Here is a 25,501-nt window from a genome sequence, read left to right as displayed (position 1 = left end):
GGCCAGATGTGAGACATGGGCCAGGTGTGAGGCATGGGCCAGCTGTGAGACATGGGCCAGGTGAGAGACAAGGGCCAGGTGTGAGACATGGGTCAGGTGTGAGACATGGGCCAGGTGTGAGGCATGGACCAGGTGTGAGACATGGGTCACGTGTGAGACAGGGGCCAGGTGTGAGACATGGGCCAGGTGTGAGACATGGGTCAGGTGTGAGGCATGGGCCAGGTGTGAGACATGGGCCAGGTGTGAGGCATGGGTCAGGTGTGAGGCATGGGCCAGGTGTGAGGCATGGGTCAGGTGTGAGGCATGGGCCAGGTGTGTGGCATGGGCCAGGTGTGAGACATGGGCCAGGTGTGAGGCATGGACCAGGTGTGAGACATGGGTCACGTGTGAGACAGGGGCCAGGTGTGAGACATGGGCCAGGTGTGAGACATGGGTCAGGTGTGAGAAATGGGCCAGGTGTGAGACATGGGCCAGGTGTGAGGCATGGGCCAGGTGTGAGACATGGGCCAGGTGTGAGACATGGGCCAGGTGTGAGACATGGGCCAGGTGTGAGGCATGGGCCAGGTGTGAGACATGGGCCAGGTGTGAGACATGGGCCAGGTGTGAGACATGGGCCAGGTGTGAGGCATGGGCCAGGTGTGAGACATGGGCCAGGTGTGAGACAGGGGCCAGGTGTGAGGCATGGGCCAGGTGTGAGGCATGGCCAGGTGTGAGGCATGGGTCAGGTGTGAGGCATGGCCAGGTGTGAGGCATGGGTCAGGTGTGAGGCATGGGTCAGGTGTGAGGCATGGGTCAGGTGTGAGGCATGGGCCAGGTGTGAGACATGGGCCAGGTGTGAGGCATGGGCCAGGTGTGAGACATGGGTCAGGTGTGAGGCATGGGCCAGGTGTGAGGCATGGGCCAGGTGTGAGGCATGGGTCAGGTGTGAGACATGGGCCAGGTGTGAGGCATGGGCCAGGTGTGAGGCATGGGGGTTGTGACCAGGTGGTGGTGCACCTAGTTGAACATACACCTTACAGTCCACAATGACTTAGGTTCAAGTTCCCCATCCCCACCTGCAGGGAGGATACTTTATGAGAGGTGAAGATGTCTCTCTGCTCACTCTCTGCAGGTGTCTCTGTCTCCCTCTCTACCTCCCTCTTCCCTCTCAGTTTCTGTCTCTCTGCCTCCCTCCTCCCTCTCAGTTTCTATCTACACCTGAAATAAAGATTTTGAACATGGGTCACAAGATTATGAAGCTACAGGGTCTGATTCCACGTCACACCTGCCAGCAAAGTTCTGTATCTCCCCCCTTGTACCTCCCGGAGATCTTCACTGTAGTTTTCACAGAGTCTGAGGAACACTTTATTTGCTCCTGGGTTTTTTCTGAAGCTCGTCTGAATCAGGTCTCTAGATTCCACCTAAGAGGAAAACCATCTGGGAGTTGTCTCTTATTTTGCTAAGCGTCATCACTTCCAGTTCCATCCATTTTGTCATGAAGGACATAGTATCATTTTTTGATGGCAGAGTAGTATTCCACAGCGCATATATCCCATAACTTCTCTAGCCAGTCATCTGGAGATGGGCCTGTAGGCTTCTTCCAGTCTTTGTCCCCCACGTTATTGTTATGTGCCCATCTGTGGAGCACTGGGGCTGTCCCCAGTCCTGGCTATGTGAATTGAACAGCAGCGAACATGGGTGTGTGTATATCTTCATTTTTCTTTGGGCAGATTTCTAGGAGAGTAGTTGCTGGATCGTGTGGCAGATCTCTTAATATTTTAATCGCTGTATTTATGTAAATATATGATTCATATACATTTTCCAGTCAATGCTTTTATTTTGAGAAAACTTGAATGTCGTTTTCCACAGAGGCCAGGCCAGTCTGTTGTCTCACCACCTGTGTGCAGGGCTCCCCTGACTCCACAGCCTTGCTAGGCTTGTCTCTGGTCTACTTGTCACAGGCGTGAAGTGACATCTCACTGAGGGTTTTTTCTTTGTTTGTTTTGGTTTGGTTTTTTTTTTGTCACTGGGGCTTCACTTTCTCAGCTGGGAAGGCAGAGATGGAAATAGAGGGGCAGAGAGGAAGACGCCATCAACACCACTGCTTCCCGGAGTGAGGTGTGGCCAGGCTCAAGCCTGGGTCAAGCCCATGATAGAGCGAGAGCACAGCCCAGCTGAGCTGCCCTGCCAGCCCCACTGTGGTTCTGAGCCTCACTTTCCTGATGGTAAATGACAGGAGGCAGAGGGCCCATTTCAAACCTCTTCCATACTGAAGCTGTCTTTTGTGTGGTCTCCTCTCAAGTTGGGCTACAGTTTCTCTCTCTCTCTCTCTCTCTCTCTCTCTCTCATTTTCTCACTGAAATGGAGTTGGATCCAGAGCATCACTGTCATACTCCAGACCCTGCACCTGAAAGTCCTAAGCTCTCCCACCAGGCGACCTCCAGGGCCTGCACGCGGCTTCTTAAGGGCAGGAGTGGAGTCTCTCTCATGCTGAACTCAGCACCCTGCTGTTGATGAGAGTCACTGCGACCTAACTTGACCATGACAGCTTACCAGCCATAGATCCAGCTGTTTCTGAAAGTCAAATCCACCTTGGTTGAGCATTTTCAAAAGCACTCACCAGGAGCTCTGTGACGACCCGGTTGTCTTTACGATGGATGGTCTGAGTGTTGTTGAAGCGGGTTTGTGGAAATCCTCAGAGCCCACTTTGAAGAGAACAGCCCCTTGCCTGGCCTCAAAATGGAAAATGGTGGTTTAAGAATTCACTGCACGATTTCAAGGTCCTGTCCGTGACCTGGCTCCCAGGCTTTGAGCTAAGTAGGAGAGGGAACCCTGTGCTCTTAGCCAGCTACTTCTTGACGGGAACCCAGGCTCTACCTTCAGTAAAGTGGCCTGTTTGCACACGAGAGACTCCACCATTTTGGTGTGTGCAGGCAGTGAAAACCAGCAAAGACCAGGCCTGGCAGAATGGCTCATTGGGGGTACACCGCTTTGCCATGTGTGTGGCCCAGGTTGAACCCTGGCCCCACTGCACTGAAGGAAGCTTTGGTGCTGGTCTCTCTCTCTCTCTCTCTCTCTCTCTCTCTCCCTCTCTCCCTCTCTCCCTCTCTGCCTCCTTTCTCTCCAAAACAGGAAAAAAAAAACAAAACCTAAAAACTAAATATGTCTCCCTAGCCTTTTCTGTTGGTTTCCTGTTCATTTCTGTTCTTGACTCAACCTTAATGACTCAACTGAAGCCCTTTGAAGCCTCCTGCGTGTATGCTTCCTGCCCTTCCTAAAATACTCCAGGGCCGGCGCGCAGCAAGTAAGCAGTGCCGTACAGGGCTGTGTGCTGGTGGTGGGGGAGGAGAGCTAAACCCGCTGAGTTACTTTGATGCCGCTGCTTTCCCTGCTGGGTGGGCCTTTCTGCAGAAACCAGAGAAGCACACGCCTGCTTGGCACGCCACACGCGGCTGCAGAGCCTGCCTGCCGGCACATGCTACATGCCAGCTCAGAAGTGGGCTCCCTTTCAGCAAGGGTGCTCATGCCGCATACTTTTCTCTTTCTTCTTCTTCTCTTTTTTGAAGATGTTATTTATTTATTCATGAGAAAGCTTGGAGAGAGAGAAAGAACCAGACACCACTCTGGTACATGTGCTGCCGGGGATTGAACTCAGGACCTCCTGCTTGAGAGTCCAGTGCTCGATCCACTGCACCACCTCCCAGACCCTCTTTTCCTTCTTCTTTTGGTCAAGCGAATTTATGTGACACGAGGATTTAGCCATTATTGCCCACCGAACCTTGGCATTTCAGAATGACGTTCCGTGACCTGTCGAATGCATCCACTTAACTCATCTTGATTTTTCCCGTGCAGACCACTGAATGTGACGGGAACTTGTTCAAGGATGTGATGGGGCCGTGCGCACTGGTACGGGTGTGGGGCTCCTCCGCCTAGGGCCACGGTGATGGGGCCAAGCAGCCTCACTCTGCTACAGCACAAGTGGGGAGGCTGGCTAATTGGAGGGGTAGCCGGTCGCACTATCCTCCTGCCCCTGACTTCTTATCAAAGCCAGTCAGCTTCAGTAATGTCACCAGTGAAACAAACCCCAGATTCTGAGTTACATAGTCAGAGAGTAAGAATGCTAGTCACAGGGAACCCACGGAAGGCAGTGGCACTCCCCCTTTGGAAACAGTGGCCTTGACGGAGGCCCCTGAGGACTCAGTGGCCTTTAGGCCAGAACCTTGAGGCAGGAAATGTGCTGTGGCTCAGAGCTTCTTAAGGTGCAAGGAGCTTACTGGAAGGAGCAGATAATTAAAGAAGAAGAAGGGGGGGGGGGATGAGCATTCTCTGGGTTCAGAAAGTTGTAATGCCGAAGAAATAAGTTGGCAGTGGGGTAGATAGCATAATGGTTCTGTAAGGAGACTCTCATGCCTGAGGCTCCAAGGTCCCAGGTTCAGTTCCCACACCACCATCAGCCAGAGCTGAACAGGGCTCTGGTAAAGAAAAAGAAAAAAAAAAAAAAAACTTAGAGTGACACTGAATGTCCCAGAGTGGGGTCTCCTCAGCTCAGTGTGCTCTGGGCAGGGCTAGGGCTGAGATCCATTGGAAGGGGACAAGATAAGGAAACGGACCTCAGCTTTCCAGACCAAAATGGAGGGTGGATCTCAGGCTTAGATTATTCTTCTTCTGTGATCAAGACCCAGGCTGCATTGTTTGGAGAAAGCTGATTCTAGAAACAAAGGAGAGGGGGTCGGGCGGTGGCGCAGCGGGTTAAGCGCACGTGGCGCAATGCGCAAGGACCGGCTAAGGATCCCGGTTCGAGCCCCCGGCTCCCCACCTGCAGGGGAGTCGCTTCACAGGCGGTGAAGCAGGTCTGCGGGTGTCTGTCTTTCTCTCCCCCTCTGTCTTCCCCTCCTCTCTCCATTTCTCTCGAAAGGAGACCTCTAACAGCTGCCTTGGCATAACTACCCTTCCCACAGGAGGTGGGTGGCCTGCACCTTCCTCCCGGCTGGGCTCCTGGGGCTGCAGGTGACGCGGCCGCTTCAGCAGAGCTGGAGCTCAGGGATGGGCCTGCAGCTCAGGCAGAGTGCAATGTCCCTGGCTCTGCCTTCTCAGTTCCAAGTGGAAAACATCAAGTTATCTCTAGCCTTAACCCTGTGGCATACTATTCAGCGTTTACCATGTCCTGACATTCTTATAACCTCTTCTTCCTCAAGGAAGGAACCAGATTTTCTAACAGAGGAGGAAGGCAGTACCAAAGGAGTCTCTCCTTTTGAGCAGGAAGGGGGTGGTGTCCAGCTTAGCTCAGAAACGTCTCGTTGGTCCTGACACTGTGTTTCCTCACCATGACCGTGGGTAGCTTGGTTCTTGCCTGGCAAGGTCAGTGCTGTGCTGGGTCTGTAGAAAGCCAAGGGATCTTACTGTTCTGGCTTTTTTAAAGATGTCGTTTGAAACTCCTGTAGCACTTGGGTTTGTTCAGTCTAATGTTGGAGAATTATTTTGATGATAGATTTTCTTTTAGTTTTTACTTTATTTATTTTGCCACCAGGGTTTTCACTGGGACTTTGTGCCTGCATCATGCTTTCACTGCTCAAAGTGACCATTTCTTTTCTGGTTGTGTCAGAAAGAAATGGAAGGAGAGAGAGAGACCCCACAGCACTGCTTCGCTGTTCATGAAGCTTCCTTCTGTAGGTCAAGGCTGAGGATTGAACCCAGTCCTTTAGGTTTTTCCTAAAGAGTTGTTTGTTTGTTTATCTGACAGGCAGGTAGTGAGGCCTCACTTTGGCACCTGAGATGCCATGGACTGAGTGTGGGACCTCGTGCCGAGAGTCCAGTACCTTCTTCATTGCACCAGCTCCTAGGCCTGTGGACTAGTTTGCCTATTTGTTTGTTTGCTTTTAAGAACTGAAAATCCTTCTGTAGGTCTTATCTTTATTATTTTTCATTTGGGGATCATTATTTTCCTCTCTTTTTAAATATTTTTTTATTTTTAATTAGGACAGAAAGAAACTGAGAGGGGAAGCGTGGACAGAGAGAGAGAAAGAGAGGCACCTGAGACCTGCTTCGCTTCGCATGACGTGTCCTCTCACAATGGGGAGCAGGGGCTCTAACCCCAGTCCTTGTGTGCCACTGTCTGGCCCTGCCACTACCATTTCTGGCCCCGGGTTTGGGGCAGAGGGAAAGAGAGCAAGTTGGGTCGGAGCCTTCAGGCTTGGTGGCAGGTTGGGCAGCACCAGGACACGTGCGCCATGGGCTTTGCGTTCCTCCCAGTAGGAGCTGAGCTCTGAGTCTCCAAAGCTGCAGACCCAAGATACATGTTTTATTTTTGTTCTCCAGGCTTGTCTCAGACGACAGGGATTCAAGAGAAACACAAATGAGAAGGAACAAGAGCAGCTGGGGGGACAGGCAACCAGTCTAGAAAGATCCCGGTATTCAAGTGGCACATCTTCCAAACAGGTACTCAGATCTCTGAAGACGTCACCCATCTGCGTGAGTGCGTGCATGCATGTGTGTGTGTGCGTGCATGCATGCGTGTGTGTGTGTGTGTGTGTGTGTGTGCATGCGCATGTCTGTGAAACCCACGCACAAAGGGGGTCTTGAAAGGGACCAGGAGCTCCCATTCTGGGGACTGTCCCACAAAATCCTGGTCAGCCCTCATTCTTCTTCCATGATAGACTCACTCACTGCCTCACTGAGTCTAGTTTGCACTCTGAAGAGAAAAAAATAATAAAACACATCAATATCTGTGTCATGTGCAACTAGCAGGTTTTTGCATACTTCTCTGGTCTGGGCTGAAATAACCAAGTAATAGGAAGTTAGCGGTGAGAACACTCACCGCAGTCACTGTTGTTGGAATCTGACAAGCTATGTGTGCGTATAGTTCAGTCCACGCTTATAAACACACGCAGACTTGCTTTATTCATCTATTTCTGCATCGCCACCAGGGCTCTTACTCAGGCTTGGCGGCTGCATAGTGAACAGCGCCACTGCTTCCACTGCTGCTGTCAGCTGTTCTCCCTCTTTTTTTTTTTTTTTTTTCTGGTAGACCAGAGAGTAAATGAGGGCTGGGAGAGAAGGAAAGAGAAGGAGAAACACCTGCAGCCCTGCGCCACTGCTTGTGACGCTCCCCCTGCCTGTGAGGAGTGTGGCTGTGTTTTTGCTTTGCTTTGGTTTGGTCTGTTGAACATGAGTTCTTGTGTGTGGTGATGTGTGTGCTCGACCGAGCACATTGCTGCCTGGCCCTGGCTTTGCCTAGTTTTACAGATAAGAAAACTGACCCTGAGTCAGGGGACTTTTCTTAGTGGTTTTGTAGCCAGTAATGGTGGAGCGAGGAGTCCATCCCAGACAGCCTGGCCTGGGGAGGATGGGTGCTCTGAGCACCTAAGCTAGACAGTCAGGTTTCACGCTTAAGATCTTCTCTCTGTGAGAATCGCGTGCGCCCTGTGTAAGCACTAAACACCGTTGCCAGTTGCTAGCAGGCGAGTTGATTTGAGATGAATGATAGACCTTTTTTGAATTCTCATTTAGACTTTATACTGAAATGTACTCTGGGGAATGGATTCTTGCTGTCAGCGCTGTGGATCCTGGGATTGGTCCTCAGTACTGGGTGCCAGTCACCTTGTGGAATTTCCTCTTTGATCCCGCACGTCCACATTGCGGTTCTTTAATGTGCAGAGAACACCTAGCAAACATCGGTGATTGATGGTCGTGGAAGGAGTGTGTCCCTGGGAGCGCTCTGTTTTCCCTGTGAAGGAATATAAAGCTCTCTAGCAACCATCCAGTACAGTACCCCTCCTAGAGTCTGCAACATGCTGGCAACACAAGGACCAAGGACGGCGCGTTGCCTGGGCCTCGTCCTGTTGGGCAAGGACTGAACACAGTGCCTGCCGCTGGTCAGACTCGAGGAGGGAGACAGATCCAAACAGCGCCTCTGCTTTGGCTCGGGCAGCACATTCTTTACTAGTGAGATCAGCCCGCCTGTTTCTGTACTTTGCAACAAAAGTCAAAGGGAGGCTGAACAAAGGATAATATAACTTGAGTGAGACAGTGGCAGACAGCAGTCTCACTGTTGGATTAGGATTCCTGAGCAGATGGGCACTTGGGTTCTTCTGTTTTCGGGCAAAGATTCAACATGCACAGTCATGGCCGTCTCCGGCGTCACATTTTAGAGAGATCCTGAGCCTCGATGTTTGTGGTTCTCACCACAGTGAGTAGGAGACGCACTGGGGACAGACCCCTGCAGTCTTCTCACCACAGGAACCATCCATTCTTCACGTCATCACTGCATGGCACTCAGGCCACGCCCCCAGGTGGGAAAGAGTAATCGTGAACTAAAAACCAAAGTTCTCAGTGTGTGGTGTGACTGCATCAGTGTCGATCTCTGAATCACACAGACAGAAGCCACTACACTAGCACATGTCACTGCACCCCAGCAGGTGAGGGAAAAGAAGCAGCACAGCTCCCGCAATCTCCACTTCTGCTCAGTGATGTTATCCCGGGGGGCTTAGGCCTTGACAACAGGTGACTTCAAGGTCGCCTCTTCCTCATAGGAAGTGGCAGAATCAGAGTTTTCTGCAGCCAGCCTCACCTCTGCTTTGCTGTCTGGGCTCCGACACTCCCTGGGGATGCTGGCGGCCCTGCCTTGGACACAGCTGCACAGGAAGGGCAGGGCCAGAGGAAGCGTCTCTGAGTGCAGCCTCCTCAGCTGCCATCTGAGCTGTGCCCTCGGGACAGCCATCCCTCCGGCTCAGTTCCTTGACTCCGGCTGGGTGCAAAGGAAGCCGGGTTCCAAGATCTTCAGCCCTTAAGACCATGGGTTGTTTTGGAAAACTCCTCTTCCAGCTTTGGCTCTCTACCCAGATTTCTATAAAATCTGCCGTCTTAAGTCTCTGTAGGCTGGGCCTGTGGTGGCACAGCTCAAAGCCTGAGGGGATGCAGAACTGACCAAACTGCTTTCTGCAGAACCTTTCTTGCCAGGGAGTACCTGGAGCTGGCCGCCTGAGGAGGCTGTGAGCCCAAAGGCTGGAGCCTCTTAGAAGGGAAACCCCCACTGAGTTGGCTCAGTTTCCAGAGCTCAGAGTGCTGAACGTCACTTCAGATAAAAGAACTTCCACCACAAAGGGTCAGAGAAGAATACAGCTGAATTCCAGACGGTGTAAGCCCATCCTGAGACCACTGGGCTGCGAACTCCAAAGAGCATGTGACTCCTGCTCTGTGAAGACAGAAGCTCTTTCTCCAAACAGGTCGATGGCGTGGCAGTGGGTCCTCCGTCCAGGGCAAGCTTCCACGGCAGGCATTTTGGGGAGGCCGCAGCCACCGAATGCTGACGCTGACACTGCGGTTCCCGCCACTTTGTTAGTTCCGTGATCCAGTCTCAGGAGGCAGCAGTCACCTGTGTACAGAGGCCCTGCCCCTGGAGTCGCCAGTCTGTTTTCAGACACCCGTCTCAGGTGGGCGAGACCTCCGTACACAGGTAACTTGGCGATCGGCCTCCTCTCTCCGCCAGTGCTCACGATGAAGCAGAAACTGTCAGATGTCTGCATGGAGGCTAAAGTGGTGCCCCCTTAATGCGTTTCAGCGAGTGGCAGTTTGGCATAATAGAAAGGACACTTTTCGTCAGGGGCCAGGCCCGCCCCTCTGTGCAGTGTGAGCTCAGGCCCCTCTGCTGCCATGCACCCACTTCCCAGCCTGGAGAAGCTCATCACTGTGCTGACCTCGTGAGACTCCCAAGGACACACTACAGTGGGTCACTGGCTCAGTTGCCTGGGTCTCCAGCTACTCTTCAGATGATGCCCCCGCAGGTGCCAACGGACTGCTACTGTGTCTTCTTCCGCCTCAGCTGAAGCCCAGGCCATGTTCCTCAAGGTCAGAGGAAGGCCAGCTGAAGTCCAGGGCCTTTTTGAAGTGCAGACTGTCTGACTGGATTAGCACTAAACAGGGACGACAACTCCACGCTGGCAGGTGCAGCAGTACCACTGGAATAATGCAGTGCTTTGCCAGGTGTGCCAGCCAGATTTGAGCCTGGCCCCCACCACCCCACAGGAAGCATCAACCCTGGGGTCCCTTTCACTCTGCCTCTATGCCAAACTAACTAACTTAAAAAGCAAAACAAACAAACAAACAAAAACCCTCATATGATCAACTAAAAGTTGGATGACTTAGCACACTAAAAACAAAGAGGTCTTGGGGGACGGGTGGAGGCACAGCTTGTGAAGTGCACCAGTTACCAGGTTCGGGCCCCGGCCTCCACCTGTGGGAAGAAGATTCATAAGTGGTGAAGCAGGGCTGCAGGTGTCTCTCTGTGTGTCTCTCTCCCACCCTCTTCCTATTTCTGTTTCTATCATAAAAATAGATGAAAAATAGAAATTTTATGTATTTATTGGCTGGAGACAGAAATTGAGAGGGAAGGAAAAGACAGAGGGACAGAGACAGAGAGACACCTGCGGCCCTGCTTCATCACTCATGAAGCTTCCTCCCTGCAGGTGGGGACCAGGGGCTTGAACATGGATCTTTGCGCACTGTAGTGTGTGTGCTTAGACACCGCCTGGCCCTCCGATTGAAATATATATTTTTAGGGGCTTAGATGGTGGCGCTCTGGGTTAAACTCACATAGTACGAAGCTCAAGGATCCCCGTTCAAGCCCCCAGCTTCACAAGCAGTGAAACAGGTCTGCAGGTGTCTCTCTTTCTAGCTCTCTCTCCTCTCTCAATTTCTCTCTCTCTGTCCTGTCCAATAAAATGGGAAAATGGCCACCAGGAGCACTGGCTTCATAGGGCAGGCTCTGAGCCCCAACAATAACCCTGAAGGCAAAAAAAAAAAATTTAAAGAGGTCTCCCTCAATTTGAGCAGGAGACAGAGTCCTTCCTTCCTGGGTGTCCCAAGGGACCGCTGCTGGCCTAGACAGGACTCCTGTGAATGGCAAGGGTGCTGCAAACTTCTCGGAGAAGGAGCAGGGCATGATGAGAAATCATGATAGGGGTGCCTAGTCCAAGCGTTGGGGGAAGGGAAGGCAACAGCCCTCGGTAAACAAAGCTAGTGTGTCCTTCTCATCTCCCGACACCTGTGTCCTTACTGGGAGGGTGCTGCCAGAGCAGGAGCTGTGAGGACTGAGGAGGCGCCACTGCGTTTACCTGGCTGGCAAAATAAATAAACTAGGGATCGATTCTCAGGTTTTCTTTTCTTTCTTTTTAAATTTTTTTTACTATCTTGATTTATTTATTGGATAGAGACAGCCATAAATCAAGAGGGAAGGGGGAGATAGAGAGGGAGAGAGTCAGAGAGACACCCGTAGCCCTGCTTCACCACTTGCAAAGCTGTCCCCCTGCAAGTGGAGACTGGGGCTGGGACCCGGGTCCTTGAGCACTGTAACATGTGCTCAACCAGGTGCGCCACCACCTGGCCAGCACTGGGGTTTTCAAGAGCACCATGTGCTCTGCTAATAGAAGCAGAAGTACTGCACCTTTACCATCAGCAACTGAGTAAAATTAACGTTAGATTCTGGGTCACAGGCCCCACGGGGAGGGAGCCAAGGCAAGTGGCAGCTGGCTGTGCCCCAGGTCTGGCTTCCTGAGATGATGACACCAGTGAGCTCACCTGCCTCCCGGAGAGCGAGGGAGGCATCAGCATGAAGGCTGTTACCTAGTCGCTCTGTCCGCGATGACTCACAGCAGCCTTGGAAGTCAGAATAAACAGGACGGTCACTGCGGTGGCATGACCCTGTGGGCCATCTACAGACACGCACGCATGCACGCACACATGCTTGGACGGCGACAGTCTGCAGCTGCCCGACACAGTGGCTGCCAGGCCTGTGTGGCCGGGTCGCTCTACAGTCACCTAGTTAGAGGGTCTCTGAATTCCCTTTCTTCGTCCCGCTAGCAGTGGAGCATTCCAGAGAACAGGGCTGCTCCAGGGTGTGTCCAGACCCCAGGGCCAAGAAGCAGTGCTTACCCGGAAGCCCACCTCCTCTGTGCGCCACGGCTCCTTGCACCTCTCCCCCGGCTGTCCCCCCAGGCTGGCCTGCTCTGCCTTCTGTTACCCTGCCACCTGGGTGTATGTGCACGGCCCCTCTTGTTCCCTGTTTGTTCAGCCCACCCCGCCTGCGTAGCCTGCAGCTTCTTCTCTTTCCAGTGGTTCTCCCACTAATCCATCACTGTGGACCTACCAGCCCCCTCCTCCCGAGTCAGGCCCTGCTTCTCCCTCCCTCCTAACCTGGCTTAGTCCCGCCAGGTCCCCTGCGGGCTGGGCCTCCCTCCCTTCAGGTAGCCACACTCACAGGGCACCCGCCTGCCTTCCAGGGAGGCTGAGTCATCTCGGACACCTGGTGAGCTGCTCGTCACCACCCTCTGGGCGCCCTGGAGGTGCATCTGAGTGTCAGCACGGTGTGGTTCCCACATGGAGACTGTGCACCTGCGGGGACTCTGGGCTGTCTCCACGAGCCCTGCCGCCCTGGGCCCCGGGCCCGACTCAAGAGGGTACAAGTAGTACCTTCTTCTCTCAAGTTCGCTCCTCTTCCTGGTTTTATCTCTGCCAAACCAGAGTTCTGCAGTTCACCTGGCACAGCCCATGTTCCCCAGCAGCTGGGGCGGCTCATAGCTTCCTCTCTCACGAGTCCCTCTCTGTGCCACTGTCTTTGCGCTTGCTTTCTCTCTGGCCTGGGGGAGTGCAGTCGTTCCCTGCCATTTCGCCTTCACCATACCCCTTCCAGAGTCCTCAGAGGGAAAAGCAAGTTCAAAGCAGATTGGGTCATGTCACTCTCCTACTGAACATCCTTTAGTGGTCTCATGGCGTCTTTGGGACCAAGTCCCAACACCTTAGCAAGGAACTTAATTGGCAGCCTGGCCCTCAGCTCTGAGGACACCTCCTCAGCGAAGTCTCCAGGGTTGCTTCTGGGCTTCACCTGCTCTTATTCGTCCTCTGTAACCCCATCACAGCTTTGGGGCCCAAGGCCATCTTGGGGTCCACCTTCTTCTTAGCCTGGAAGTGGGAACGGTTCACTGGGGATATTTCCAGTGCCCACCATGTGAGAATATCCCAGTGAATATCTGATAACGGACAGTTTCAAAAACATCTTAAGAATACTGGTGACCTAGCAATCTGCTCCTAGTACACTCCTAAAGGATAGAATGGGGGCCAGGCGGTGGTGCACCTCGTTAAGCGCTCACATTACAGTGCACAAGGACCAAGGTTCGAGCCCCTGCTCCCCACCTGCAGGGGAAACTTCACGAATGGTGGAGCAGGTCTGCAAGTGTCTCTCCGTCTCTTTCCCTCTATCTCTCTCTCTCTTTTAACTTTATTAGTGATTTAATATTGATTTACAAAACTACATGTCAACAGGGGTATAACCACTCCATTCCCACCACCAGGGTTCTGAATCTTCAGTCTCCCCACTGCCGGCCACCACAGTTCCCCTAAAGTTGTAGACATGGGCCAACCATCATCTATATAACTATCTGCCTACATTTATACATAATTCTCTCCTTTTTCTTCCTGATGCAATCCTCTCTTCGCCTCCAAGCCACTCACAACAACATTCCTACCTCCATATGTCCCTCTCCTTTTCCTCCTCTCTCTGTGTGCTGATGGAGCTCGAGTTCAGAGCTTCTTATCTTCTTCCTCCTGTCACTTCTCCCCTGCTTGGAGTCCGGACCAAAGCTGTTTTGGGGGTGCAGAAGGTGGGAGGTCTGGCTTCTGTAACTGCTTCTCTGCTGGATATAGACATGGGCAGGTGGATCCATCTCCCCAGCCTGTTTCTATCTTTCTCTGTTGGGGTGGGACTCTGGAGAGGGAGGTTCCAGGACACACTGGTGAGGTTGTCTGCCCAGAGAAGTCAGGTTGGCATCATGGAAGCATCGGCAACTTGTTATCTGGAAGGTCTCTTTCCTCTCTATGTTCCCTCTCTCCTCTCAATTTCTCCTCTGTCTCTAACCAGTAATAAATAAATAATAGATAGATAGATAGATAGATAGATAGATAGATAGATAGATAGATAGAGCTAGAATCAGACTCCTCCCCTTGAGGAAGAGAGGAGAGACAGAGTGTTGGATGCTCTGTGGACATGAATGTCTGAGAGGAGAGTGACTTGTTCATACTTTTGCTATCAAGGGTCCACTGGGATTGAAGATTAAACTGTAGTCAGCCATCTGGAAACTTCCAAACTGGTGGAGATCAGAGTAGCCAGCTGAAAAGAGTGCCCTTTCCCGGCGTGCCACCCCACAAAGGGACGGATGGCTTCTGCAAAGCCTTGGCTGAGCTCTTGTCACAGGAACACAAGATCACAAAGGCATGAGGTGGCTGAGTGGCTGTTTCCCTGAAGACAGAGGCAGCTGGGAGCAAGCCACAGGTGCCTGCAGAGGCGTGCAGGCGGAGCTAAGCACCCCTCAGCTGACTCCCCAGCTGACCTGGAAACTCCTTCCCATGAGTCAGCCAGAGCCTGGAGTGAGCCAGGCTGCTCACCAGGCTCAGGAAGCAAACAGATCACTTCCACGCCTTGGACAAGCCAACAAGGCTTCACTTTTCCATGGTTTCTGTGCTTTGTATCGACCCCGCTTGATAACTTGAAAATGAAGCCTGGACGTAAGATGGGGCAGCTCTCAGCTCAGGTTCTACCATTTCCAGGGTGCCCTCCTGCCTTTTGAGCAGCTAAGCAAGACTGCCCGTTTGTCCTTCCACTAGGCCGTGTGGCTGCTACGTGGACACAGCTGCCGCCCCTGCTTGGAGAAGCCAAGCGGTGACACAGCGGGTTAAGCTCATGCGGCACAAAGCGCAAGGACCGGCATAAGGATCCCGGTTCAAGCCCCCAGCTCCCCACCTGCAGGGGAGTCACTTCACAGGCAGTGAAGCAGGTCTGCAGGTGTCTGTCTTTCTCTCCCCCTCTCTGTCTTCCTCTCCTCTCTCCATTTCTCTCTGTCCTATCTAACAACAACAACATCAATAACAAAAACAATAACAGCCACAACAATGTTAAACAAGGGCAACAAAAGGGAAAATAAATAAATTTAAAAAATTTTAAAATAATAATAAGACAGCCTTCTCCCCCTCTTTTTTTGTTTGGTGCTCAGTATTTCAATTCACTACGTTTCAGTAAAGTTTCCTAGTTTTGAAAAATGGTCCCTTGCTGTACTCTTTCCTTCCTAAGCAGTTTAGATTCTGTGCTAGATATTCTTTTTTTTTTTTTTAATGTTTTATTTTAACGAGTGAGATACAGAGAGAAAGTGACTAGAAGCTGCTGAGCTCTGGCTACTGGTGGCGCCAGGGACTGAACCTGGCACCTCTGGGCCTTCGGCATGGAAGTCTGGTACACAAACCACTATGCTACTTCTCTGGTCCCATTAGATCCTCTTAACTACTCTCCTGTTGTTTATTTATTTACTTATTTATTTTTACACTCTCTGGTAAAGCCCCACCCAGGGTGCCTGGGCCACACCCGGCCACTAGTCACTTCTGGAGCAAAGTTGCCCACTTGGATCCACGGTGCCCGAGAGGCTAGTGCCGTCTTCCTCCAGCATTGCTTGGTGCTGCCGCCAGCCTGGTGCTGGCCAGCCTCCCACTTCACACCTCTGCCCTCCCCCCAGTCTCTAGTCTTTCCTCTTCTCCACCCCACAGCAGAGTGGCCCTCTGATGCCAGCTTCCTCAGCTCACTGCCGCCCCCCCCACCCCTGCTTCCTACGCCTCCACCCCCACCCATTGCCGGTCCCACACCAGGCTCCTGACTGCTCCCAAGCTCTTCTTAGAACCCTTACTGCAGGCATCACCCTTCTCTGCCTGCACCCCAAGTCTGCTCCAGAGCTCCCCACTAGCGTTTGCTCGTGATCTGAGGCCTCCCTCCTCTCCCCGCCCCAAATATGCCATGTGACCAGAACAGCCCTTTCTTGATCCTGCAAAGAGCTGTTTACAGCGACTGACTTCACTTGCCCGCCTCCTCCTCAACCTTCAGCCTCCTCCAATCTGGCTCCCACACTCGTTCTTCCACAGAAACGGCTCTGGGTCAGATAACTTCCACATTGCTCCAGGCGGAAAGTCTCTTTTTGGTCCTTACTGTGCCTGACCTCTTGGTGGCTTGGCCTGCCTGTTTGGGCTCTTGGCCCTCCTTACAGTCCTGCATCCCTGAGCTTCTGCAGAACCCTCTCTTCCTGGCTCCCTCCCCTGCCAGGAGGCTCTTCTCACCTCCCCCCCCAGCCCCCAGAATTCCTCAAGCTCTGGTACTGTTCTCACTCTGCACTGGGGGCTTTGATTTTGTGTCACAGGCTCTTTGTGCCATCAACTCTCTAGATCCTCTTCTTAAAATAAAATCTTCAAATGCATAAAATAAGAGAAGCAGAACTTCAAGGAAACCACTTTTATTGAAATAGTCCCAAACATATTTTTAGAAATCTGTGACTCAGTAATATATATGCCTCTTTATTAACACATTAAATAACAAGGGATGGGTGTAAAGGGTATTTTAAGACATCAGCAACAAGTTTAATGAAATGTGAAAATGTCTGTGATTTCTATTGGTGACAAAAATCACAGGTACTGCTAATACTACCATGGTCTGTTGCTTGTGACTGTAGATGAAAGATATGCTTAAATTTAGAAATTAGTAGAAATAAAGATAAAAGTTGCCCCCACTTAGACTTGTCTTCCCCCAAGAAACCCTCTTCTGAGCATCCTCCTCAAGTTGCCTCATCAAGACGTGAACATCAAAGCTAAGATGTCCCCTGCCAGTGACTCTCAAGTCTGCAGGTCTAATAGGCTGTCTTTCCCTGAATTTCTTTTTCTTTGTTTCTTTTCTTTTCTTTTTTTTTTAAATTTCTTTAATGTTTTACAGTTGACAGTAAATATGAGAGTTTATACATGCATGACTGACATTTCTCAGTTTTCCATACAACAATACAACCCCCACTAGGTCCTCTGTCATCCTTTGTCTTTTATTATTTTTATTTGCCTCCAGGGTTATTGCTACAGCTCAGTGCCTGCACTACAAATCCACTGCTCCTGGAAGCCACTGTTCCCATTTTGTTGCCCTTGTTGTTGGATAGGACAGAGAAATGGAGAGAGGAGGGGAAGACAGATAGGGGAGAGAAAGACAGACACCTGCAGACCTGCTTCACCGCCTGTGAAGCGACTCCCCTGCAGGTGGGTGCCAGGCTAGCATTGCCGGAGAGAGAAGAGACCAGGAACTTGTGGCAGAGCAGGAACGCAAATCTTTATTCATGTGGACACTCCACAGTCGGGTGTGAGCACAGCGGGTTTAGGCCACGTGGAGCTAGCAAAATGGCTGCCTCCCACTATGCATGCCAGCCCTTCTCCAGGTCAGGACGTGGAAGAGAGAGAAGAGAGAGAGCGAAAACAGAAATGACTTTTATAGGAGAATTCCGGACTTGGCAAGTCGGGACGGGATTGGCTGGGAAAGGGGTGGAGAAAACAAGGCATTCTGGGAAGGCAGAGAGCCTCCATAGCAACAGTTGCTAGGGTTTCAGCTGGCGGAATGGGTGATACCCTGAGGGGTAATGTGGTGGCAGAGGAGTCATTTTCTTTTCTTTCCTTTTAAAATTTTTTTTTTATTTAAGAAAGGAGACATTAACAAACCCATAGAATAAGAGGGGTACAATTCCGCACAATTCCCATAACCCGATCTCCATATCCCAACCCCCTCCCCTGATAGCCTTACCATTCTCTGTCTCTCTGGGAACATGGACCCAGGGTCATTGTGGGATGCAGAAGGTGGGAGGTCTGGCTTCTGTAATTGCTTCCCCGCTGAACATGGGTGTTGTCAGGTCGATCCATACTCCCAGTCTGACTCTCTCTTTCCCTAGTAGGGTGGGTCTCTGGGGAAGCTGAGCTCCAGGACACATTGGTGAGGTCTTCAGTCCAGCATCTTGGTGAGGTCTTCAGTCTGGTCAGCATCTTGCTGGCATCCGGAACCTGGTGGCTGAAAAGAGAGTTAACATACAAAGCCAAACAAATTGTTGAACAATCATGGACCTAAAGACTGAAATAGTGCAGATGAAGAGTTGGGGGGTATTCCCTGCATGCTCTTGTGTACTTCTGCTTTCAGGTATGTATTTTCCCCCTAGTTTATGGGCACGGGTGAACCTATGCTCTATCTCAGGGGACCTGGACTATATCTAGGTTTGGGGACTTTATTGGGGAGTGGAACACCTGGAATGGAATTAGAGAATACTACGAAAGGAAAGGTCTCACCCGAGTGATGAAGCTGAAGGGTTGTCATTCCACACCTGAAGTCTCTGGACACAGTCTGAAGTGAAGCATGCTGGGGTGGCACTTGTTGCGTTGATTAGGTTGCAATCTGCGGATGCAATATTATTTGATTTGAATTGAGAGCAACATGCAGAAAAGATGCACCCTAAGGTTCCAGGACTGGGGGAAATATAGGCTCTATAGTGGAAATGTGAGGTTCCTGTTGTCTTAGGGTTCAAGAAGACAATGGATAGTTATTGCTATTGTCACATTATTTGGTGATAGGGTTAACTTTGAAAAGTCCCTTTGTTAGGGTTTGCTGTATAATACCCAGCATCTTGTATATAGCTGTGCTACCAGTTGCTTCTGTTCTCCCTGGTCTAGGCATTTGAGAGAGTCAACATATCAAAGAAAGCCTATGTATTAAAAAGACTCAGTCTGTGTTTTAAGAAGTTCTAGACATATGATCAGTTTTTCGCCTCTCATATTAATTAAATAGTGGTTTATATGTTTACACTTTAATAGGATTGTACATAAACACCACTCCCACCACCAAAAGACTGTGTCCCATCCCCACCACCCACCTCCACCTCCCCCACTCCCCCTCCCCGCCCCCCCCCCCCCGCCGCACCAGGAAGCCCAGTGGCCACCCTCCCCTTCACCACAGGGTTTTTACATTGGTTCCCTGCTCGAGGAGTCATTTTTAAAACAAGGCAAAAGACTGATATGTAAATAATAATACTCACATAGAAATATGGTGGTTTGTGGGTCCTGCCTAACTCAACCACATCTGTACAATATCCCAACAGGTGGGGAGCCAGGGGCTTGAACAGGGATCCTTAAGCAGGTCCTTGTGCTTCACGCCATGTGCTCTTAACCCGCTGTGCTACTGCTCTGACCACCTTTCCCTGAATTTCTTTTTTTTAATATTTTTTATTTATTTATCCCCTTTTGTTGTCCTTGTTGTTTTATTGTTGTTGTTATTGACGTCGTCGTTGTTGGATAGGACAGAGAGAAATGAAGAGAGGAGGGGAAGACAGAGAGGGGGAGAGCAAGATGGACACCTGCAGACCTGCTTCACCGCCTGTGAAGCGACTCTCCTGCAGGTGGGGAGCCAGGGGCTCGAACCAGGGTCTTTACACCACTTAACCTGCTGCGCTACTGCCCGTAAGGGACACCTCTGGTTGACTGATGCGTTTCCAGCTCAAGTCCTGCTTCATCATCACTCCGCCTGTCATAGGCAGAGTGACACCTGGGAGCAGGAGTGGAATGTGAAGTCTTGTTAAGCAGTGTCTGCAGTTACGTGTAACAGGACAACTAATAACAGAAGAACATGCAGATGGGTTACAAAGGTCCTGGGAGAATTCAGCCCATATGCCCAGGCCATGCGAGTGTTGGACTCCGACACCCCCTCACAAAGGCTGGAAACTCTAGCATCAGTCAACTGGCCTACAGAAGCCCTGCCTACAGTTCTCTGTGGTTTTTAAATGAGATCCAGACTTCAGAAGGCAGAATAGTCACTAGCAAACCATGTTTCCCCAGAACAACTATATACACAACAAGACACACACAAACACACACACAGAGACACAGACACACACAGAGACACACACACACACACACACACACACACACACTCATGCCGGGCTAGCTTTACGGGCGGGAGAGAGATGACCAGGGACTCATGGCTGAGCTGGGAATGCAGTTCAATCTTTATTGATGAGTGGGGATGCAGTGCAATCAATCAAATCTCTATTCATTAGAAAATCCTGTCTTTATATCTCCTGAGGCAGAAGTGTCAGGTCGGAAGAGGAAGTACATAGGATGGGGTGGGAGAAGGAAAAAGTGCATGAACCAGTGGGGATTAAATGGTGGAAAACAGGCTGTGACTAGGAGAGGGGGCGCAGTGGAAAAAGAGCGAGAACCAGTGGGAGTAAACCAGTGCGGGTCTCAAACAAAACAATGAGTATGTAAATAGACCACAGCGTCAAGCAATGCAAGCGAACCTAACAGGATGATCAAAACAGAAGGAGTCTTAGAAGCAGACCAACATACACAGACACACACACACATACACAGTCACACACACACACCACGGCATAGCCTGCTTAACCTGGATGATACTCCACCCCAGTGGTGAATTGTGCTCGGCAGAAGGCGAGAGTGAGCAGGCACGTCAGGGCCAACGGCATGGTTGTGCTGGCCAGCTATCATTGTGCTAACAGTGTGGCTGCCTCACTCAGACACAGAGGAGAGACTGGGGGCCCCTATCCCGTGGCCTCAGAGAAGTCCTAGAGATAACTGAATGCTTAACTTGCCAGAAGACGGAACTGTCAGCCCAGGAGGGTCAGTCTGGCCAGGTCCTCCTGCCCCAGTGGAGAACAGTTTGGGTGGAAGCAGCTGCAGTAGGAAGAATGGCTGCTCTTGTTTGCAGGTCAAGAGAGTGGCAGTGTGAAAAGAGAAATCCATCACATTGACCGCACTGGGAGTCTCAGAAAGCGAGGTGCAGCAAGGTCTGTGCCCCCCTAGCCCTCCTCAGGCAATGACGAGAGCCATCATAGTTCATCATTTCTCCATCGCACCCCTCTCCCCTCCACACGTGATAAATAAAGACCCATCACTATAGACAGAGGAGCACCTGCAGACAGACTGTCACACTCAGCATGTATAGAAGCATGAAATTCCTCAGTGAAAATGAACCCAGAGCAGGAACCATAAAATCTAGCACTGGAGGACTGATCAAAGAAAGAATCTGAGAAACTCCCTGTGGGGACATTTAAAAAAATCAGAACCTCTCAACAGAGAAAAACAGGGTTAAGGAACAAGAGGAACTGTTTACCAAAGATACTAAAGATTTGGAAGAAAAAAAATCCAAACCTAGATATAAGGTGTGAAGAATGCTGACTTGGCAAACTTGGCTATGCAGAAGAGAGACTAGCAGAATGAGAGGGTAAGATCACCACAACCTTCCAAGTGGGAGAAAAGAACGAGATAAGGCATAAGGACAATGAAGCAAATCTACAAGAAATAGCAGACCCCACTAGAAAAGTGAAGCAAGTACAAAGGTGGCAGGGATTCCAAAAGAGAGAAAAGTTAATACTCAAGTAAATAAAATTCCCCAGATATATCCAGAACATAGATGTGTAGGAACGAACGGAGAAAATAATCAGATTCCTGAATCCAAAGAGACCAACACCAAGACCCATCATCATAAAATCACAAAAACCAAAGGACAGAGAAGAAATATTACAGACTTCTAGAGAGGAGGGGGCGTGGAACACAAAGGCAGCACTACCGGGCTCTCAGACTTCTCATCAGACACCTTACAGGGAAGGAGACAGTGGGACAGAGTATGCACAGTGCTGAAAGATAGTACTGGCCGGTCACTGGGCCCTGTAAAAGTATCATCCCCAGTGTAACGGGATATAAAGCTTTCTCAGACATACAAAAAACTACCACCACCAGAACAACCATGTAAGAATTGTTAGGAGTTCCACGTGGACTGGGAAGATAGCTCATACATTGTGCGTGTGCATGTGTGCGAGTGTGTGTGTGTGAGAGAGAATATATTATATATTTTAAATAAGCCACAGCCTAATAATTTAAAATAAAAAAGTAGTTATACAAGAATCAGAGGAACAGAGCACCTTGACTAAGGTGATGACCAGTCGAACAGAGGAGGAGGTGTCAGGACACTTGGCCCTGCGAGACGTGTGAGTCTGGGCCCAGCCACCCCACCACGCAGGCGCACTGTGAGTGCTGGAGCAGCGCCTCCCTTTATGAACATACATCTCCTTTGCAATGAGGAATTCCATCTCACACAAATTAGCCACTGGAACAGCAAAAGGACGAGTTAGGCGGCAAATTGGCGAGTGGCTTTCTCCCTCCACGAGGAATATTCATGCTGAGTCTGAAATTGCACTGGAAGCCCCCTTCCTCTGGACGGACCCCTTCCTCTGGACGGAGCCCTCTTCCTCTGGACGGACACCATTCTCCATCACACTGATGCCCAGTCCGTCCTTGGAGCTCAGGGGACACCGTCAACCCACACTGCCAGCCTTACTCCTTCCTCTCCTTCAAATACGATGTCTTACTGTCACTCCATCCAAACCTTGGCTCAAGTGTTGTCAGCTTCTACCTGCCCTAGAGGGCCCAGAAAACAACACCTGTCTCATGAAGCCTCCGCAAACTTTTCTAGTCAGCCCTTCAGCTTTTGAGAGTTGGTGCTACCCTTGCGTTTCTCCCGGGGGCATTAATCTCATCTCTCCCAGCATGCTTGTTGTTTTCTAGTTCTTCTAGCTCCTAAGAGAGAGGAAGACACAGTAGTAGGTGTGCATGGTTCTTCCTGATTAGTCCCCATGTGATATGGCCCTGGGTTCGAGGAGGAGGCATCATCATGAGCCATTTCCATCTGACAGGCAGTTTCTTGGTTCTCCTCAAGTGCTCCTCCCAAGTGAGAGAGGACATGGAGTCAGACAGAAGCTGAAGGAGAAACACCTCAGAGTAAATCCCAGAAACCCCTCAGCTAAGGGGCGGTCTCCACGTCCTACTAAATGCTCTGCTGTGCTCACATGGTTTGACTCTGACGGCTTCTGGCCACACCCTCCTCTTCCTCTACCCGTGACCCAGCACCCAGAACCCCACCCCAGGGAACTCCAGACACACTTGCCCCAGAAGCATGAAAGTGTGCGACTGCTACCCATGGACCAGAGTGACCTGTGCAGCCCGGGGAGAGCCGACCTGAATTATGAGGAGAGCTGAGTGCTTGCACCGAGGCTCAGTGCTGCCCTGCCGGAGTGGGTCTTCATGAGCATGTCTGCAGCCTCTCATGCCTCTCGGGAGCAGGCCCAGTGGCCCTCACATGACAAGATTTCATCTTTGAGGCCCACTGTTGCTCCCAGACTGGTGTCTCCAGTGGGTCATTGCAGCCAACTTGCACAAGAATTGGAGCACAGCCACTGGGAGAGCCTGGTGGTGGGAGCAGGTCCCCACGGCATGTGGCAGGGCTCACCAAGGCCTCTGGTGCTACAGGGTCCGTAAGGACTTGGACTCCTGATCCCAGCTTCACTCGGCGCCTCCTGGCTCTCAGTGGGAGACACATCTGGGGCTGAGCAGCTGTGGAATCTGGTTGGGAAGATCTGAGTCACGACAGAAGCTACACACAGCTCCAGGGCCCTGGTCTTTGTTGTTGCTGTTCAAGTTTGCAATTCGGAATAATCCTCCTAAGCACACAAAGGGCTTTTCTGTTCCTCAAACTTTTTCCAGGCGAGAGAAAGCTCGGCCCACTTTGTTCTGCCACGGCAGCTGTGTAGCGCATGCCCACACTGCACTTCTTGCAGATGGAAAGGTATGTAGCCATCAGAAATGCTGCCCCCGAGGCAGCTGGGGGAGGAGGAGCAGTCTGAAGGGGACTGAGGGCAGCCTCATCTGCTCTCTGGTTCTTAGTCACTCTGCCCAGGCTGTCCCTGTGAGTGTGGGGGCCACCGGTGACTGACCACTGTCTTTCCTGTCTTCTCAGACCAAGCCTGCTCCCAGCGTAGCAGACACAGTGTGTTTCTGGGCCCAGCGTGACAGTGCTCTCGCCTCTCCTCTCCCCCACACTCAGTAGCGGAGTCACGGACACACGCAGCTAGCCTCCCACACATCACACACAGCACGAGTTTTGCACATGTGGCAGCACACCTTGCGGTGGGGGACACTTTGCCGGCCCTGGGAACGCACCTCGGGCAGGAGTGGAGAGTGGCTTCTCGAGCCCTAGGTGGGCGGGCTAGTCCCTTTGGCCTTCTGACCCTTTGCTGTTTCATGCTCATGCTGCTAGGGCTTGGTTAAGACAAACCCCACCTCTCTCAGCTCCCAGGTCCGAAACCCACCCCCAGCCTGGGTCTCCATCCTCTGCTAGGCCGTCAGGGCACAGTGAGGCCCACAGCGAGGCCCACATTCCTGAGCAAGCCCCTTCTCTGGACCTTTCGTTTCCTTCCGCCAGGGCCTTGCTGGGGTGGCATGAATCCACTGCTCCTGGCGGACTCTTCTTTCTCCCGTTCTTTACTTTGTTTTGTTTTGTTCCATATAGTAGATGAGATGGGGATCCAGAGAGAGAGGGAGGAGCCACACTACAGCACTGCTTCACCATTTGTGGTTTGCCCTTCGCATGGTGCTCCCGTGTGGTAGCCTGGGGCTGAAGCCCTGGTCCTCGCACAGGACAAAGTGTGCTCTCTGCCTTGCAAGCCTGGGTCCTCTCTGAACCTGAGTCTGGATGAGGTAATATCTCTAGTGCACTGTGGATGACGCCAGACAAGAAGTCGAGAACCCTGGGAAATGTCTAGTACAGAAACAGTAGTGCTCTAGGAAATGTAGATCAGTCTGGATAGGAACTGCCTTGACTTGACAAGTCTTCAGTGAGCTTTGCCATCAGGTTGCTAATAGACACACACTTGCATTTCTCTCTCACGTGCTAGGCCTCGATTTTGGAAGATGAAGCTGGTTTCCTTCCCCCAAAGGAAGAGCAACGTGTTGTTTCCTCCACCTCCATGTGGTATTTCAGCTTCAGAACATATGGGGGGAAAGTGAAAGTTGTAATCAAATTCACAAGAGTCAGTTTAAAAATCAACTTTAGACCGAAATGATTTAGTTTGAGACCAGGCAGTGGCACACTTGGTTGAGCGCACGCTCAAGGACCCAGGTTCAAGCCCTTGCTCCCCGCCTGCTGGGGGAAGCGCCACCCGTAGTGAAGCAGGGCTGTAGGTGTTTTTCTGTACCCTCCCTCTCTTACCTCCCCCCTCTCAATTTCTCTCTGTCAACAATATTAAAACATTTTCAATAATCTAGTTATCATTCAATAACCTATAAGTATTGTGAAATGTTTCCCGTCAGATGTTAACTGGGAAAGAAACTGTACCATATTTTCTTAAGACCAGATAGATCTCAGTTGTCATAACTTGCAGAAGAGGCCTAGAGTCCCACGCAGGAAGTAAGCCGCCCACCTGCTCGTGTCTCTTTAGAACCAGTGAACACCAGCAGGGTTCTTAGGGTGCTCTGGGTTCACTTCAGCTAGTGGGCAGTTTCTTTTCAGGCATCAGCCAGCATTTAACAATGAGCACAAATCAGTGGCTGAATGCGAAGCCCGAGACAGAGCACTTGGGGTCTGTCTGACGCTGGGTCCAGAGTTATCTCGCCTCACCTAATCCTCACAGAACCAACAAAAGGTCTCAGGTGGGAAAATTCAGAGATAAACTAAAACAAACACTATGTCACAAAAACTAAATGAGGGAGTTGGGCGGTGGCGCAGCGGGTTAAGCGCACGTGGCCCAAAGCTCAAGGACCGGCATAAGGATCCCAGTTCGAGCCCCCGGCTCCCCACCTGAAG

At 51.2% G+C, this 25,501-nt stretch overlaps 1 protein-coding gene across 8 annotated transcripts in view; it reads left to right on the top strand.

Annotated features, from left to right (window-relative positions):
- Positions 1–25,501, top strand: part of MARCHF10 (membrane associated ring-CH-type finger 10) — an 88,568-nt gene that overhangs the window by 17,349 nt on the left and 45,718 nt on the right. For 6 of the 8 annotated variants that reach the window (XR_009552880.1, XM_060202521.1, XM_060202525.1 and 3 more), the window contains one exon: positions 6,295–6,414. The exons of the other annotated variants lie outside the window; for them this stretch is intronic. Coding sequence is in view for 5 of the 6 variants with exons in the window: in XM_060202521.1 (XP_060058504.1) it covers positions 6,295–6,414 (120 nt within the window). In the remaining variant the exon portion in view is untranslated. The remainder of the gene's footprint in view (positions 1–6,294; positions 6,415–25,501) is intronic. 8 annotated transcript variants of the gene reach the window in all.

This window comes from Erinaceus europaeus, chromosome 12 (genome assembly GCF_950295315.1).
Source record: "Erinaceus europaeus chromosome 12, mEriEur2.1, whole genome shotgun sequence".
Classification (NCBI taxonomy): domain Eukaryota; kingdom Metazoa; phylum Chordata; class Mammalia; order Eulipotyphla; family Erinaceidae; genus Erinaceus; species Erinaceus europaeus.
This window is presented reverse-complemented; position numbering and strand designations above follow the sequence as displayed.